The sequence below is a fragment of the Microplitis mediator genome, chromosome 8 (assembly GCF_029852145.1).
Source record: "Microplitis mediator isolate UGA2020A chromosome 8, iyMicMedi2.1, whole genome shotgun sequence".
NCBI lineage: Eukaryota > Metazoa > Arthropoda > Insecta > Hymenoptera > Braconidae > Microplitis > Microplitis mediator.
In genome coordinates, this window is record NC_079976.1 from 12,433,509 (window position 1) to 12,448,442 (window position 14,934).

Genomic DNA, 14,934 nt, shown 5'->3' on the forward strand with positions numbered 1-14,934 from the left:
CCAGGATCTCAAACCGTACCACACTCCCGAGTAATTAGTCCCGATTTATTTAGTATCGTTTTCTTTTTTTTTGTGTCGTATCTTTTTTTTTGTTGTTTCGTTATCATGTAAATCGTAGGAAAGGCAACGGTCTAATTGTAAATCTCGGTGATAGCTTGGCCAGTCCAGCCGCTACCACGTACTAATCCATTCCTTGTTACAGATGGCGAAAAGTGTCGAGGAGTTGCAGGAGGAGTTAGCTCGCGTGATGCTAGCTGCCGACGAGGGGGACGCGATGACGGAACCTGACGCGGTCTCGGTCATCACCATCGACGACTCGAGACCCCCGACACCGGAGGAAGTGGAGGAGTTCATCGACCTCCCGGAGCCTCCAGAATATTTACCGGGGATTTACATCCCGCCAGAGGAGGACCACCCCGTATGGGATCCGGTCCGGCCTCATCTACCGTATTTAGAGTGGCTGGAACAGTACCGCCCAGGCCTCATGCAGGCAATTATGGTGACCGCCGTCAACATGGGTCACCGAGGAGAGCATGGGTGCGCTCTCGAGCGGTCCACTGTGCGTCGTGCTGTCTACGCGACCCGTGGACAGATTACAGACATCCCGCCGATGAGGAGTGTCGGAACTCAGACTGAAGAGTCTGAGGGACCGAACCCTCCATCAACGTCCCGCGTTACGCCCATGGAGGTGGGCAACTCGGTCGACATGGACCAGCTGAGGAGTGTTGCCGAGCCAGTACAACGACCTCCTCCTCTGAGTCCCGTTGAGGAAAGAGAAGATCGGGCCAAGCCCAAGGGTGCCAAATTGCCACCAGCGCAGGCACGCCGAGCCCGACGTCGACGAGCGGCAGCTCGCTTTGCTGCAGAGCAGTCCTCCGGGCAGACGGAGGTAACGGACTCGAGAAAAACTATACCGCCCCCCAGTACCGACCAGACTACCACCGCTGAGAGTCGCAATAAACGACCTCGAGCACCATCCGCGGAAAAGCGGAGAGAGAAGGCATCGGAGAAGCGCTCGCGACCAAGCACGTCGCGTGGAAGAGATGACCCGAGGCGCAGGACACCTCTTCCACCCCACTTACATCCACTATGCTGGAATTGTAAGGAGGAAGGGCACCAGTATGCCGAGTGCCCTAAACCCCGTGGCGAATTTTGCTACGGTTGTGGACGGGCCAAGAAGACGATGGCTGACTGCCCGGAGTGTCGTACGAGGTGGACTCGACGAGGCCCCTACGACAGACGGGTAGGACGCTGTGTACCGGAAGATGAGTGGAAGCGGCCACAGTGAAGTCGGAGTAAGGCCGACTGGAGAGTGCCGTGAAGGCGAGAGAGTTTTAATAAAACGCTTATATCTTGGATATAATTTGTGTGTTTATTTGAACCTCACCAACTTCCCGATAATTCTGAAAGCCGAGTTGAGACCTGTTCCAGGGGAACTTTAGGTCCAACGGGCTATATCTCGATAAGTATCGTTAAGTGTCATGAACCTCAGGATTCGATCCCGTGTGTTTAGATGATCTGTACCGCGCCTTTAAGGCAAAAATTATTTTATTTTTTTTTTGAGTTACGGTCATGAAGACCGTAATTCTTTGAAACATTTTTTTTGTTGTGTCTCGTGTGGTCGTGGGCCACGAAGTTGTCGTGTTTTCGGCAATGTACGGCAGACCCCAGAAGGTTTGCCAGGCGAGCCTGTCTCTAAGGAGGGGGGAGTTTGTGACGTTACATTGCCGAAGGGATGGAGTTGAAGGTTGGAATACGTGTAAGTCGGTGTGATAGTGAGAGAAAAAAGTGAGTATGTGTGTTGAGTTGAGTGTAGTAGAGAATGAGTTGAGTATATGGAGTATAAATGTGTATGATCAGTTAAGTGTGCGATAGAGTACGTGTAGTGTACGGAGTATGTTTTTGGAGTGTCTGTGTGATGGAGCGTGGATTTAACGGGGGATGTCTAGCTGTGTCGCGGATAGTGGCCAATATAACGTGCCTCCCGACCAGTGATGACGACTAGGCCAAGGCCTAGCCCTCGGGGTTGACGTGGTGATCGCGGAGGTGCGACTGAGATGTCGCCGCCCCTTCGTGGTGGTACCCGAAGTTGGCTGGGGTACGTGTACGGTTATTGGGGGGATGGCAGGCCTCGTTTGCGATGCTCGAGGAAGCCAACAATTCGCTAACTTCGGATATCACGGGGAGTGACATCACGGGAAGGCCCGTGAGTCCGCGGCTTGTATGTTTGTGAAGGTAAGAATGGATGGAGAAGCGAGAATGTAGGATTGAAAGAGATGGAGTAGAGTAAGCGAGTTGGAGTGGGAGTTTATCGTGAAACAGTTGTGCGAGTACCGTTGAGGAGAAAAGTTGAGACCTGGCATCGCTCGTGTACGAGTCGACCCAGGAGTCGAGTTTGGAGTTTTAGAGTAAGCGGGGGTGAGTCGGAGAGTCGCCACGGTGGACCTCGACCGCCACCCGAGACTTTCGTCGTTTTGGAGCCTGTAGCTCTGTGTATGGTGCTCTTGGAGCCGTTTGTCGTGATAGTTGTCGCAAATTACCGCATTATTTATTTATATTTTATTTTATATTTTATCTAATAGTGTATAAAGTTTGTGATTCGTCGTCGTCGTCGAGAGGTTCCCGATGTCTGGCCCAGGTATTTATTTGCGCGATGGACCGAGAGTATTGGACCGCGGGTCTTTTGGGCCCTCCGCGTCGCTCTCGCGTCATCTTTTTGGTATTTTATTTAGTTTTGTTTTGTTATTTTATGTCTTTTATATTAGTTAATTAATCGGCTTCTTTCGCATTGAAAGAACCGCGACCCTCTCTCCACAACCTAGCATACTGAGCGCACCAGGACATGCCGCTACCACTGGTCATGTCTTTCATCTCCAAAGGGTATAGTTTATAGGTTTTAATTTACGTGTACGTTTAGACCGGTTGCCGATACCGGGGAAATAAAAGTCGGCTGGCGCCCGTCAGGATCTGGAGGAGATGAGAAGGGTGATTGGTGGGCGAAGTGTAACGTAGCCCGATTTTGAGTTATTTGAGTTTTGAGTTTTGGGGTAAGTTTATCGAGTAAGAATTTTGAGTAATTATTGGGTTTAATTGAGTCTATAAGAAATATTACGTTACAATATATATATATATATATACATACACATATAAATTTTTAACGATTGGTATTTTTGAACTCTACTCAACTAATTATGATAGTTTACAACGAAATTCCTTGAAAAATCGACCATGAGGACAAATACAATAGTTAGATTTTTAAAAAAATCTACCTTAAACGGCCATTCGGCAGCCGAAATCGAAGTAGATTTCGCATTATTTGATTATTTTCACCTTTCAAATAAAAGTTAATAACGAAATGAAATTTTTTTGACACTTTTAAAAATTCTGAAGATAATGAAACAAAAAAAATCGAAAAATTTTAAGGTGAATGCCAAATATTGAAGCTAACTGAATGGGCTTCAGAAGAATTTTTGATGATAATGCACTGTATGTTTTGATTTAAAGTTATTAAAAGATACGTATGTATAATATCAAAACTATCGTACTGATGGTATTTCGAATCCTATTCGAAAAATTATGATAGATTATGGTTTTATTCCTTGAAAATTATACCATAAGGACAACGGCAATAGTTTGCTTTCAATGAAATCTACTAATAAAATAATCTAAGATCAAAATTTGATAGTGATATGCCGAAGTGTCGTACTCGAAATTAGTACTAATATTTAAAATAAAAAGCCTATAAGAATATATCAAACGTCTAGTAGATATAGAGAATATTATCATCATAACTAATGTTAATCTTGTTATTGATATATCATATTATTCATACACTGTCGATAAAACAAAATTGGATATACCCACTAAATTGAGATGTTTGGATTCTATAAGTATTACACTGCAATCATATAAATTTAAGTAGCTCTATGAATTTACTAAAAAGTAGGAGAACTAATGCAATAGCAGAATTTTATTTAATGAATGGTAAGATAAGTAATTTTATTGGTCTAGGCATATATATAGTCATCAAAATTTAAGCTTATTTTTCGAGCTATCAGATAAATTTTATGGAAAGTCGATAAGTTATCACATTTAAGAGATATTGAAGAAAAAATATGAATTTTGGACATTTTGAAAATTTTGAAATGCTATAACTTCTTAACTAATGGACCAATTGAGCTCATTTTCAAACTCGATCAAGGTAGTCACCCACAAAGTACGAGTACCAAGTTTCAAGGCGATCAGTTTTAAATCGTCGCTATAATCAAAGTAAAAACCTGCATAAAATTATTTTTTATAATATTTTGTAAATGTTCAAAACCATTTCTATTAGAAAAAATAGTTAAATCAATGAGCTGTATAGTGGAAATTGAAGGCAATCAAACGATCTTTTACATAGAACAAACAAAAATAAGCTATCTCTTTCCGTTTAAAAGTTACATCCAGTTAAATCAGTAAACAAAATTTTATTGAAAATTATACAAAATTTTAATCAACTATAACTTCTAAACTGACTGGCCGAATTGACTCATCTTCGAACTCATCCAAGGTAATCGTCCATAGAATAAGTATACCAAGTTTCCTAGATCGGTGTAAAATTGTGGACGCTATCGTTGTAGAACGGCACGTTATATTGTATATATATTGAGACAAATCGCTTTTTGTCTTCGCCATTTTTACCAGCAGCCACCGGAATTCGCGGGTTGAACCCTGGCTTAGGCTGGCCTCTAACAAATTTTATTTTCTGCTGGACAGAGCAGTGGGCTGGGGTTCTTGCAAAGCAAAGACCCGCACTTATTCAAACTCGGGAACGTATAAAAAAAAGCTTATCAACTTACCTCACGGCTGATAATTTGTATGCTGCTTTCTTACAGCTGACTTACTTATTATTTCTAACTTAATTAATAACTATTTTATCATATTAACTAATCCCACCAGTATATTAAAATATGGATAGAGTAAGGTGATGAATAGAATAAGGAATTTATTAGGACAATGTGCAAATTTATTGCCAATTATAATAAGTTCAATTACTTACAATCACGTTTCACGCAGAATACAATATTAATAGTCCTGGCTGGAACGCAGGATACGCAGTCGTAGCCACGTAGAATAAATCCTTGTTACACACTGATTTTACTGCTTAATTCTTATATTATAACCGCGAATATGTCACCGGTAACGTATAATTTCAATGTACTTAAATTTAATTATAATTAATAACTAATAAACAATAAAAAAATATTATTTTGCAAGTTAATTGCCAGAAAGAAATATGAGATTTACAAGATATAAAGCACGTGAATATCGCAAGTATAACAATTGATACTAAATGATAAGAACGTCTGAACGTTAACGGATCCAGGATCGAAGTGAAGTTCAATCACCGTAGGGTCTTAGAGCTGAGTTTTTGGGCTCGCTCCCCACTTCCCCTCACGGTCATGCGTTGAGGTGATAATTAGTCATGTGACCATGGCACCATGACTCTAGCTTTAGGTGGTTTCAGACGGCGACGAGACGGGGAAAAATGGGAACCGCAAGGCTGAGGGAGAAGATGACAATTCACATTGTCTCAATATATATATAAATATATTTATAAACTTTTGAACCAAATGCATTTCCTGACTCAGCTCGTCGAGCTGAGTTTAGTGGTAGCAAAATTTTTGGAAAATTTCATCATGAGGACAAATGCAATAGTTAGATTTTTATGAAATCTACTAATAATAATAATAATAATAATGACACAAGCTCTACTTCGTCTGATACGGTTCGTCCTCAAAGCATTAACGTTAAAGCAGAAATTCATGTTGACGCGGAAACAACTAAAAATTTAGAAAATAAATCGCGCGACTAAATTAATAAAAATAAAACAAAAATAATCGCGATATCCAACCTATCATTTGTTTTTAAACCAATCGATTCAATGAAACCAGACACATTCGATGCTTCTGTATCCGCTGATAGGTACTTAAAACATTTCGAAATAGTTTCAAACCATAACGAGTGGACGGGTCTAATTAAAGCGTCATATTTAGGAGCTTCCTCGCGAGGGAAAGCTCAAACAATGTTAGAAAAATTATCATCGGAGAACTTAAAAAGTTATGATAAAATTAAAGAAATTTTACTATCGCGATTCGGAGAAAGAAAATTTTCTTATGTTCATTTAAATGAATTACAAAATATAAGACAAAAATCTTACGAGTCTCTTAACAGCTTCGCTGAAACAATTAACAAACTTACACGACTCGCATATCCCGACACAACAGATGATGTAGTTGAGCGTCAATCTTCACAATATTTTATTAGTGGATTATTAGATAGGAGATTGCAATTTACTTTAAGATCTGAAAAAATTTTGACCTTCAATAAAGCTTTAGAAAGAGCTTTAGAACTAGAATCAATTTCAAAATTAATTTATGGGGAAAAGAAAAATAAAATACAATCGAATAAAAATTTTACATATTCAGATAATTTTAAACGTTCAGATAATTATAAATAGTCAGATAATTATAAGCCTAATCTTAAAAGGAGATTAGCAATTGACAATAATAATCCTAATCCAAACCCTACTACCCCTACGTGTTGGAACTGTAGAAAGAAAGGACACGTTAAAATAAATTGTAAAAATCGACAAACTTGCAATCGAAATTACCAACTAAATAAAAGACCCAGATACAATCAAAACAATAGTAATAATCAGCATCAGGGAAACTAAATGGGGTTGATCCGACGGGGGACAGATCAACCTATTCTATTAAAAAAATAAAATTAGATAATTTGGATCCTGATTTAAATCTATTATTAGACGGAACTATTACCCAGTGAACACACCAACGTAACAGTGATATCACATCTAGAGAACATGTAACGTAACAAATCAAAAGTAAATTTTACATTCTGATGATATAAATTGTAATGTAAATGGTACGTCAAATTTGTGACGTAAATGTGACATCAAGATTATATGCATGTTACGGACCGAGTGATATCACATTGGTGACCTAAATGTAACGTTATATTTATATCACATACTAACGTTAGCTTTACATTCTAGATATTACCTCGGAATTACGTAACAAAATCGACTTATAAGTCAGATAATCTTGGTGATTCTATTTTATCGTCACATTTACATCACAATGCAATGTTTCGGATATGTTCATATTGTTACAGCACTCTTACATAAAAAATAGTTATATTTATTTTACATCGAACCATTTTATCACATTTATATAAAAAATTTTACTTTAAAATGATGTACGTATTTTGACGGCATTGCGATAGAAAGGGTTATGCATAAACATTATACAATTGTTATAGTTCATATTTTTACATTAAATTTATGTAACAAATAATATTTGATATTGAAACCCACTGAGATTTATGTCAAATCGGTGAAGTAACCTTTTTTTTTATTTATATAAATTTGCATCTGTATTTTCATTTGCTTATAAATAATTGAAATAATTACTTTTCTGGTTATTAATATATTTATTTTATGATTAGACATTTTATTTAGTTTTTCTAATTTGTATTGTTATTATTCTTTGTTATTAAATTAAATACAAATGAAGAACAATAAAAATGATTATAAAATAATTATTTATAAGCAGGCGCAAAAATTAATAAAGTATCTGACGTGAGAACATGCAGTCACTGCACAATAAATATTTGGTAGTTCAGGAATTCACCGCTAAGATATTCATGGGCGCGCAAATTGTTCCTCCAATGATACATATGATCCACCTTTTATCCCCCAATCGAATGCACATTCGAGGTAACAAGTCCAACAGAGACATTTTTATCTGGTATCGACCCATATGGGACGATACTCAAAAAAACAATAATATTTCAGTATCAAGAAAAATAAACAAAAGTAAGAACTTGGAGATTTTTGAATATTTATTAAAAAGCATGTACTTTCATATGAAAAAAGTATGTCTGTTTTTCAGCCAATAAATCACATATTAATGTCTCTTATATCTTTTCTTTATGAATTTTTTTTTTTAATGTAGCAATTATAATTTCTAGCACATAAAAGTGCTTTGTACAATTTAATAGAAAATGATGTCACTTAGAGGTCACTGTTATATAACCTCAACATAAATTTTGTATTTTTAACTTCCCGCTATGAAAATTGTAAATTTTCACAAATTCGGGGAGTTATTGGTTTCTGTCCGATTTACGAAAATCGAATTTTCATCAGATGTCGACGTTTTGAGGTCCCAGGAAGCTATTCTGACTAATGTCACGATGATGTCCGAGTGTATGTATGTATGCATGTACGTACGTACGTACGTATGTAAATACTTGTATCTTTTGAACGGATGGACCGATTTTGAACTTTAAGGTGTCATTCGACGCGGCTTGTCAATATCTTAAAGCTGAAAGAAAATTGAGCTTGATCGGTAGGGCTCGTTCAGAGATATTCCAAAAATAAAATTTTTTCAAAAGTATTGTTTTCGGATAACTTTTAATGTGCTCGATGGATTGATTCCAAAATGGACTGGGCTCTAGAGCTTTATAAGCCGCGCCGAATACCACCTCAACCATCAAAATCCGTTTATTCGTTCAAGAGAAACCGCTGTCAAAAGAATTAAAAAAAAATTTTTTTTTAATTTTTTTCGAAATATCTCAAAAACGACTTGATAAATCGAATTCAAATTCGATCAGCTTTAGAACTAGATAAAACGCGTTGATTGCCACCTCACCCGTCTCAATCGGTTGATTCGTTTGAGAGATATCGTTGGAGAAAAAATGATAAAAAACTATTTTTTTCGAAACGAACGGCATCCAAAAGTATTTTCGAGCTCGAAGAGCTCGAAAATGTGTTCACAACAAAGTTTTCGAGCTCAAGGAGCTCGAAAATAGCGGGAAGTTTTAGGGCTGGCCCGCAGGGTCAACCGATAGACAGATTTTTTCATGACTTCTATGTTATGTAAATATGATGTTCAAATAACATTATAGTTATATCACCAATGTAACATGTACGTCACATTAACATCACATTTACGTTCATTATGTTACGTAACAATGTTACGTAAATAAGTGTGACATTGTGATATACATGTAACTTACGATTTTACGTAACCGGAAGTTTTCATTCTATAAATGTGACATCCCTGTTACGTTGATGTGTTCACTGGGATAATAATGTTCCTTGTAAAATGAATATTGTTACTGCGGCTGATATTACTATTGCTAATGTTGATCTATTTAATAATTTACCAAATCATAATTATAAACCTTATAAAATTTTCACTGCATCTGGTGAAGAATTTCCATATAAATTTATTCATACAACTCAGATTAAAATTTCGAATTTCTCCATTGAATTAGATATTGTCTTTGCGGAAATTAAAGAGTAGGGTGGGTTGAAAAAAAACTTTTTTTTTGTTTTCCTTAGCATGGGGGGAGAATTTGTACCTTATAAAAAAAAAAAATTTTTCAAGAAAAAAAAAATTTTTTTTATTAAACATTTTGAGGTGGCCCACTCGTTTTTTAAATAAATAATTGATTAAACGGGGTAGTTCCAACGAAAAAAATTTTTTTTTGTCCAAAATCGTGGAAAACATCTAATAATTGTCGAATGTGATTTTTTTTACTTCACTTTCATTTTAATCCATAAGAAAATGCTTTTCATTTTTGAATTTTTTACTAAAATTACAAAAATAATAGGAAAAAATTTTTTTCAACTCCTGACTTTCAATTAGCTTTCAAGGAGACACCCTACAGATTCTAGAACACCATGTAATTTTTTTCGTTGGGACTACCCCGTTTGATCAATTATTTATTTTAAAAACGATTGGGCCACCTCAAAATGTTGAGTAAAAAAATTTTTTTTTCCTTAAAAATTTTTTTTTTTCTATAAGGTACAAATTCTACCCCCATGCTAAGAAAAACAAAAAAAAAGTTTTTTTTCAACCCACCCTATTAAAGAGGATTGTTTACTGGGTAAAGACTTCCTAAAAAAATCAAAATGAAAAAATGTAAGTCAATTAAAAATCAAAACAAATTTATTATTACCAGAATTTTAGAAGAAGTATACGATTCATCAATTAAGAATTTAAACGATTCACAAAAAGGAAAATATTATAAATTTTTAATAAAATATCAAAATATATTTGCAAAAAAAAAATGACATTGGCATTTGTAATTATATTGAACATGATATTGACACGGGAAATGCTCAACCCATTAAATAATCACCTAGGCGTATTCCATTACATTATAGGAAAGAAGTTTTCGAGTTATTAAAAGATATGAAAAGTCAGGGTGTTATTCGATCTACCCCTAGACCATGGGCATCTCTAGTCGTATTTAAAAAGAAAAAAGATGAAACTCTTAGATTTTGTCTAGATTTTCAACAGTTAAATTCCGTAACAAAGAAAAAGGCTACTCCAATTACTCATCAATTAGAAATTATCGATTTTATAGTAGGCACAGTTTGGATTTCAGTCGTCGATTTTAAGAGCGAATACTGGCAGATCCGTATGAATGAGAAAGACAGCATTGTGCATAGGTGTTCAACTTTGGGAATTTTCAGTTCTTCCGTTCGGGTTATGTAATGCCCCGGCTACTTTCATCGGATTAATGAATATTGTTTCAGAAGAATTAATAGGAAAAATTCGTGAAGCTTATATCGATGACATCATCGTTCGTAGTAAAACTTTCACAGAGCACCTCGAACATTTAGAAATCATATTTGATAGACTTTTTCAAGCAGGCCTAAAGATCAATACTAAAAAATGTGTATGCTTCCAGCACAAAGTTCCATTTTTAGGTCATGTAATTTCCGGAGATGAAATCGAATGCGACCCAAAGAAAGTTAAATCAATTACCAATAAGCCTATTCTAAAAAATAAAACCGATCTTCAAGGTTTCTTAGGACTATGCTCGTACTATAGGAGATTTGTAAAAAAATTTTCCCTCATCGCTAAGGATCTTCATAAATTAACTGAGGAAAAAGTACAATTTATTTGGGATGATACAACTCATCAAGCCTTCGAAAACTTAAAGAAAGCTTTAACCCTGTTTAAAAATATTGATTGAAAAGAATTGAAAGTCATGAAATTCGAATTCTTTTTAATAATTTCACTTGATTTCAATTCTTTTGTTTGTATATATTTGTTTTAGGTTCAATTTAGTATAGTAGAGCACTCGGCGCGATACCGAATTGGTCTGGGTTCGATTCCCAGTTCGGGCTATCTATATTTTTCTCAATTTATCTATAAATTGTCTTATTGAGAGGTTTGCATGTTTAGGTTTCCACTATATTTATATGGTGTATTACGGTACGATGGACGGTGTGGCTCAATAAGTTATAGATCAAATTGAATGGAATATAGTATAGGGCCGGATAGCTCAACTGGTAGAGCACTCGGCGCGATACCGAATTGGTCTGGGTTCGATTCCCAGTTCGGGCTATCTATATTTTTCTCAATTTATCTATAAATTGTCTTATTGAGAGGTTTGCATGTTTCGGTTTCCACTATATTTGGAATTTTGTGTGGAATTGAGCCACACCGTCCATCGTACGGTAATACACCATTTAAATATAGTGGAAACCTAAAACAAATACAGTACTTAAGTACTGCCCCTGTTCTAACCCTTCCAGACCCAAATCTTCCTTCCATTCTCGATACTGACGCCTCTCATTTCCAATTAGGTGCAGTTTTATCTCAAGTTCATCGAATTAAAACTCCCGATGGTAAGGAACAAGTGTTACGTCCAGACAGACATCACATAGGACAGTCCCTTAGTTTTGAGTCAAGACACTTAAGTCCTTTACTCGGGTAACAGGGACCTCGTTATTTGGTGCCGAGCATGGATATAGATCAGGAATATGTATATTTTCTTAATGTTAAAAATGAAAATGTCAGGACTTACAGGTACAGGTAGTTTATTTAGCTCTGAAGATGTTTGTTGTTACAATACAACAGGTACTGGCTGCTGTAACCTGGTGTCGGCTGGACAATGGCTGTGACACCCCGTGGCGAATTGGACCCTTTGAGTAGCGTTGAATGGAGGTGATCACGTCGAGGTTGGCTCTTCTTAAGTGACACCGAGTTGTTCACAATCACTTCGCTGAATTTAAAAGCCCAAATTCACACCCGCACAGAAGGCTAGATAATTTCTACTTCAACCCGCACTATTCGCGTAATTGCGAGTTCCGACCCGGAGCAATAATTGCGTGAATAAAAATGAATATCTTAGAATAATCTCAACTTAGGCCCCATTTTCCGAAAATAGGCAATAATTGTGCTTCGGATTTGATAATTAAAAAGTAGTAGCAATTCGCGATTGGAAATTAAACCGTATTTTAATGGAGATGTATCGAAAATTAGACTGGGATCTTGGAACCAAAAGTAAAATTGAAATAGATCTGATCGCTTCTGAATAGTTAGACGATATGTTCGGATAAGAAGTGTAAGACGGTAGATAAAAGGTGAGCGACACAATGATGAAGACTTGAAGATCCACGATGAAGACGATTTTGTACTTTATATATCCTCGCGGTCTTTGTTCTTACCTGGGTACTCATGGAGGGATCGTTAGAGAAAAACGAACCAATATGGCCGTCAATATGGTGATAAGGCGAGTGATCGATCGTAGAGAGAATACGATAGGGGAAGTGGCTGAGTGGTGTCATTTTGAGGGGAAGTACTCCGTCTTGGGACTTGGAACTAGGTATGAAAAGTAGGGGAGCGTTCAAGTCAGGTGACTACAGATTTAGTGGACAGGTAAGGTAAGTAAGACGAAACGAGAAAGGTTGGGTCTTATCAAGACAGCGTCACGGTTGGTTGGCCACTGTTCGAATCTCCCGCGCTCAGCTATTCTATTCTCACCGTCGATATCTTATCGCCGGCATTACCGATCAGTCATCGACTATAGGCGGCTCCGCTAGTCACATTCTCATTCAAGGGACCGCTAGAGTGGGGATGAAGAAGACGGATGCGCTGTCTTTCTCACTCTTCCAACGCTCTCTCTCACTCATATAGTTACAGTGATTTCATGGCTGACGTCTCGTGCTCTCATAAATCGTCTCGTAATATCATAATCTTTTGCGTTCTCAGTAAAGTTCTCAGTGCTTTTTGTTCATAATAATTTATAGTAATTATTTATTGCATTATTATTGGTCTCATTATTAATCTCAGTAGAGTTTTGCATTAATTAGTCTCACCTCGTGTACCGGCACTTTTCGCGCCTCGACGCCATCTTGGCCACGTGTTGATCGCGAGTGTAATTCTAATAAAATAAACATTCATAACATCATCTAAGCTCAAGTCTCATTATAAATAATTAGCAACAAGTGTATATATTGAAAATAAAATATTTATAGTGGTTATTCATTAAAACATCAGTGTTAAATAAATTTATTCATTGCCCGCCAATTCACACACACTAGATCCTCTTATCCTCGCACTTAGTAATTAATTATTTATTACTTATTCAAACATTTTTGGGTCCTTCGAGCCGGATCGTGTGAATTGGTTTAATAAATTTATTTAAATTAAACATCCTCAGTGACACTAAGTGACATCAGTGCAGTTTATATTCTTCACTTCAACACAGATGCATTGCGGAGTACCCTGGACGTGGTACTGCACTTGTGGAAATTAATTAAGGGACACAACAGTGCAAATTAATTAATGTGAAGTGTCTAGTGAATAAATTATTTCTCATCTCAGAACAGCGTATCATCATAGCATCGCACGCGTGTCTACTCTGCAGCAGTTCTCAGCGTCTCATCATCGAGCGGAACATTATTGTCAGTTCGTTCCTTGTCTCATTAATATTCTCAATTGAGCATTTTATTTTTTTTGTGTGTCTCATTTATCTCATTTACAGATATGGCTACTGTACCTAACAGAATTGTGCTGCAGATGCACCGCATCTCAATTTTCACCTCTGTTGCTGCATCCGCTGAAGCCGGTATCATAGAATCACTCTCATTGCGTGCAGCCAACGCAAAGTTGGACCTTCTCACCGAGCACTGGAACAAGTTCACGGAAGACCACGAAAAATTACTCTCGTCGAAGACCGACGTGACGGTCGAACACAAATATTTCACCGACGGTTCTTTCGAAAAAGTCCTCAAGATGTTCCAAGGAGCTCAAGATGCTCTGCTTCACCGCATCCATGAGTTGGGGGCAGCACTGCCCTCACAAGGTAGTGTCTTAGCCAACTCAAGTCTCATCGTGCCAGCTGGAAGTAGGCTTAATGTCCCTACTATCCCTCTGCCAAAATTCTCAGGCAAGTATCAAGACTGGAAACATTTCCACGACTTGTTTGTTTCTCTCATCGTTGAAAATATATCTTTCACTTCTGTGGAGAAGATGTATCATCTCAAATCGGCATTGGAGGGTGATTCCGCCCGTCTCATCGCAAACATCAGTCACTGGGGACTCGTTTGCATCTGCTTGGGACGCCGTCGTACAGCAGTATGACAACAAGCGTCTGTTCATCTCAGCGCAGCTGGACATGCTGTTCAGCATTAGACCAGCTGACAGCAACTCTGCCAAGCAGCTCAAGTCCATCATCAACACTGCCAATGAGGCAGTTCAGGCTCTCAAGGCACTAGGATCACCAACCGAGCATTGGGACCAGATTCTAGTCCATCTCATCGTCCAGAAACTGGACCTCTCATTACGTGAAGCTTGGGAAGTACATTTGGGCACGTCAACGGAGTTCCCAAGCTACGAGGACCTTCGTACGTTTCTCACCGGTCGCGCCAGAGCTCGTGAAGCCATGGAGGGTGGTGTCTCACCACGCAAGCCATCTCATGATTCACGCAGCCACCTGGGTACCAAACCTCGCATCTCATCAGCTCAAGTGCACGTTTCAACAGCACCTCAGTCTCAACAATCTCAGCAAGGGCAGTCTCAGTCTCATTAACCTCACACGCAGTCTCATCCACCACCACGAAATCAG

At 37.8% G+C, this 14,934-nt stretch overlaps 1 protein-coding gene across 1 annotated transcript; it reads left to right on the forward strand.

Moving 5' to 3' along the window:
• Positions 1–13,853: 13,853 nt before the first annotated feature.
• LOC130673423 (uncharacterized) lies at positions 13,854–14,450 on the forward strand. Its single transcript, XM_057478414.1, has one exon. It carries the CDS (start codon positions 13,854–13,856, stop codon positions 14,448–14,450), a length of 597 nt encoding a protein of 198 aa, XP_057334397.1.
• The last annotated feature ends 484 nt before the right edge of the window (positions 14,451–14,934 follow it).

What these genes read in the sequence shown, in the direction of transcription:
- LOC130673423 (XM_057478414.1), top strand. Translation starts at nt 13,854, where the DNA reads ATGGCTACTGTACCTAACAGAATTGTGCTGCAGATGCACCGCATCTCA.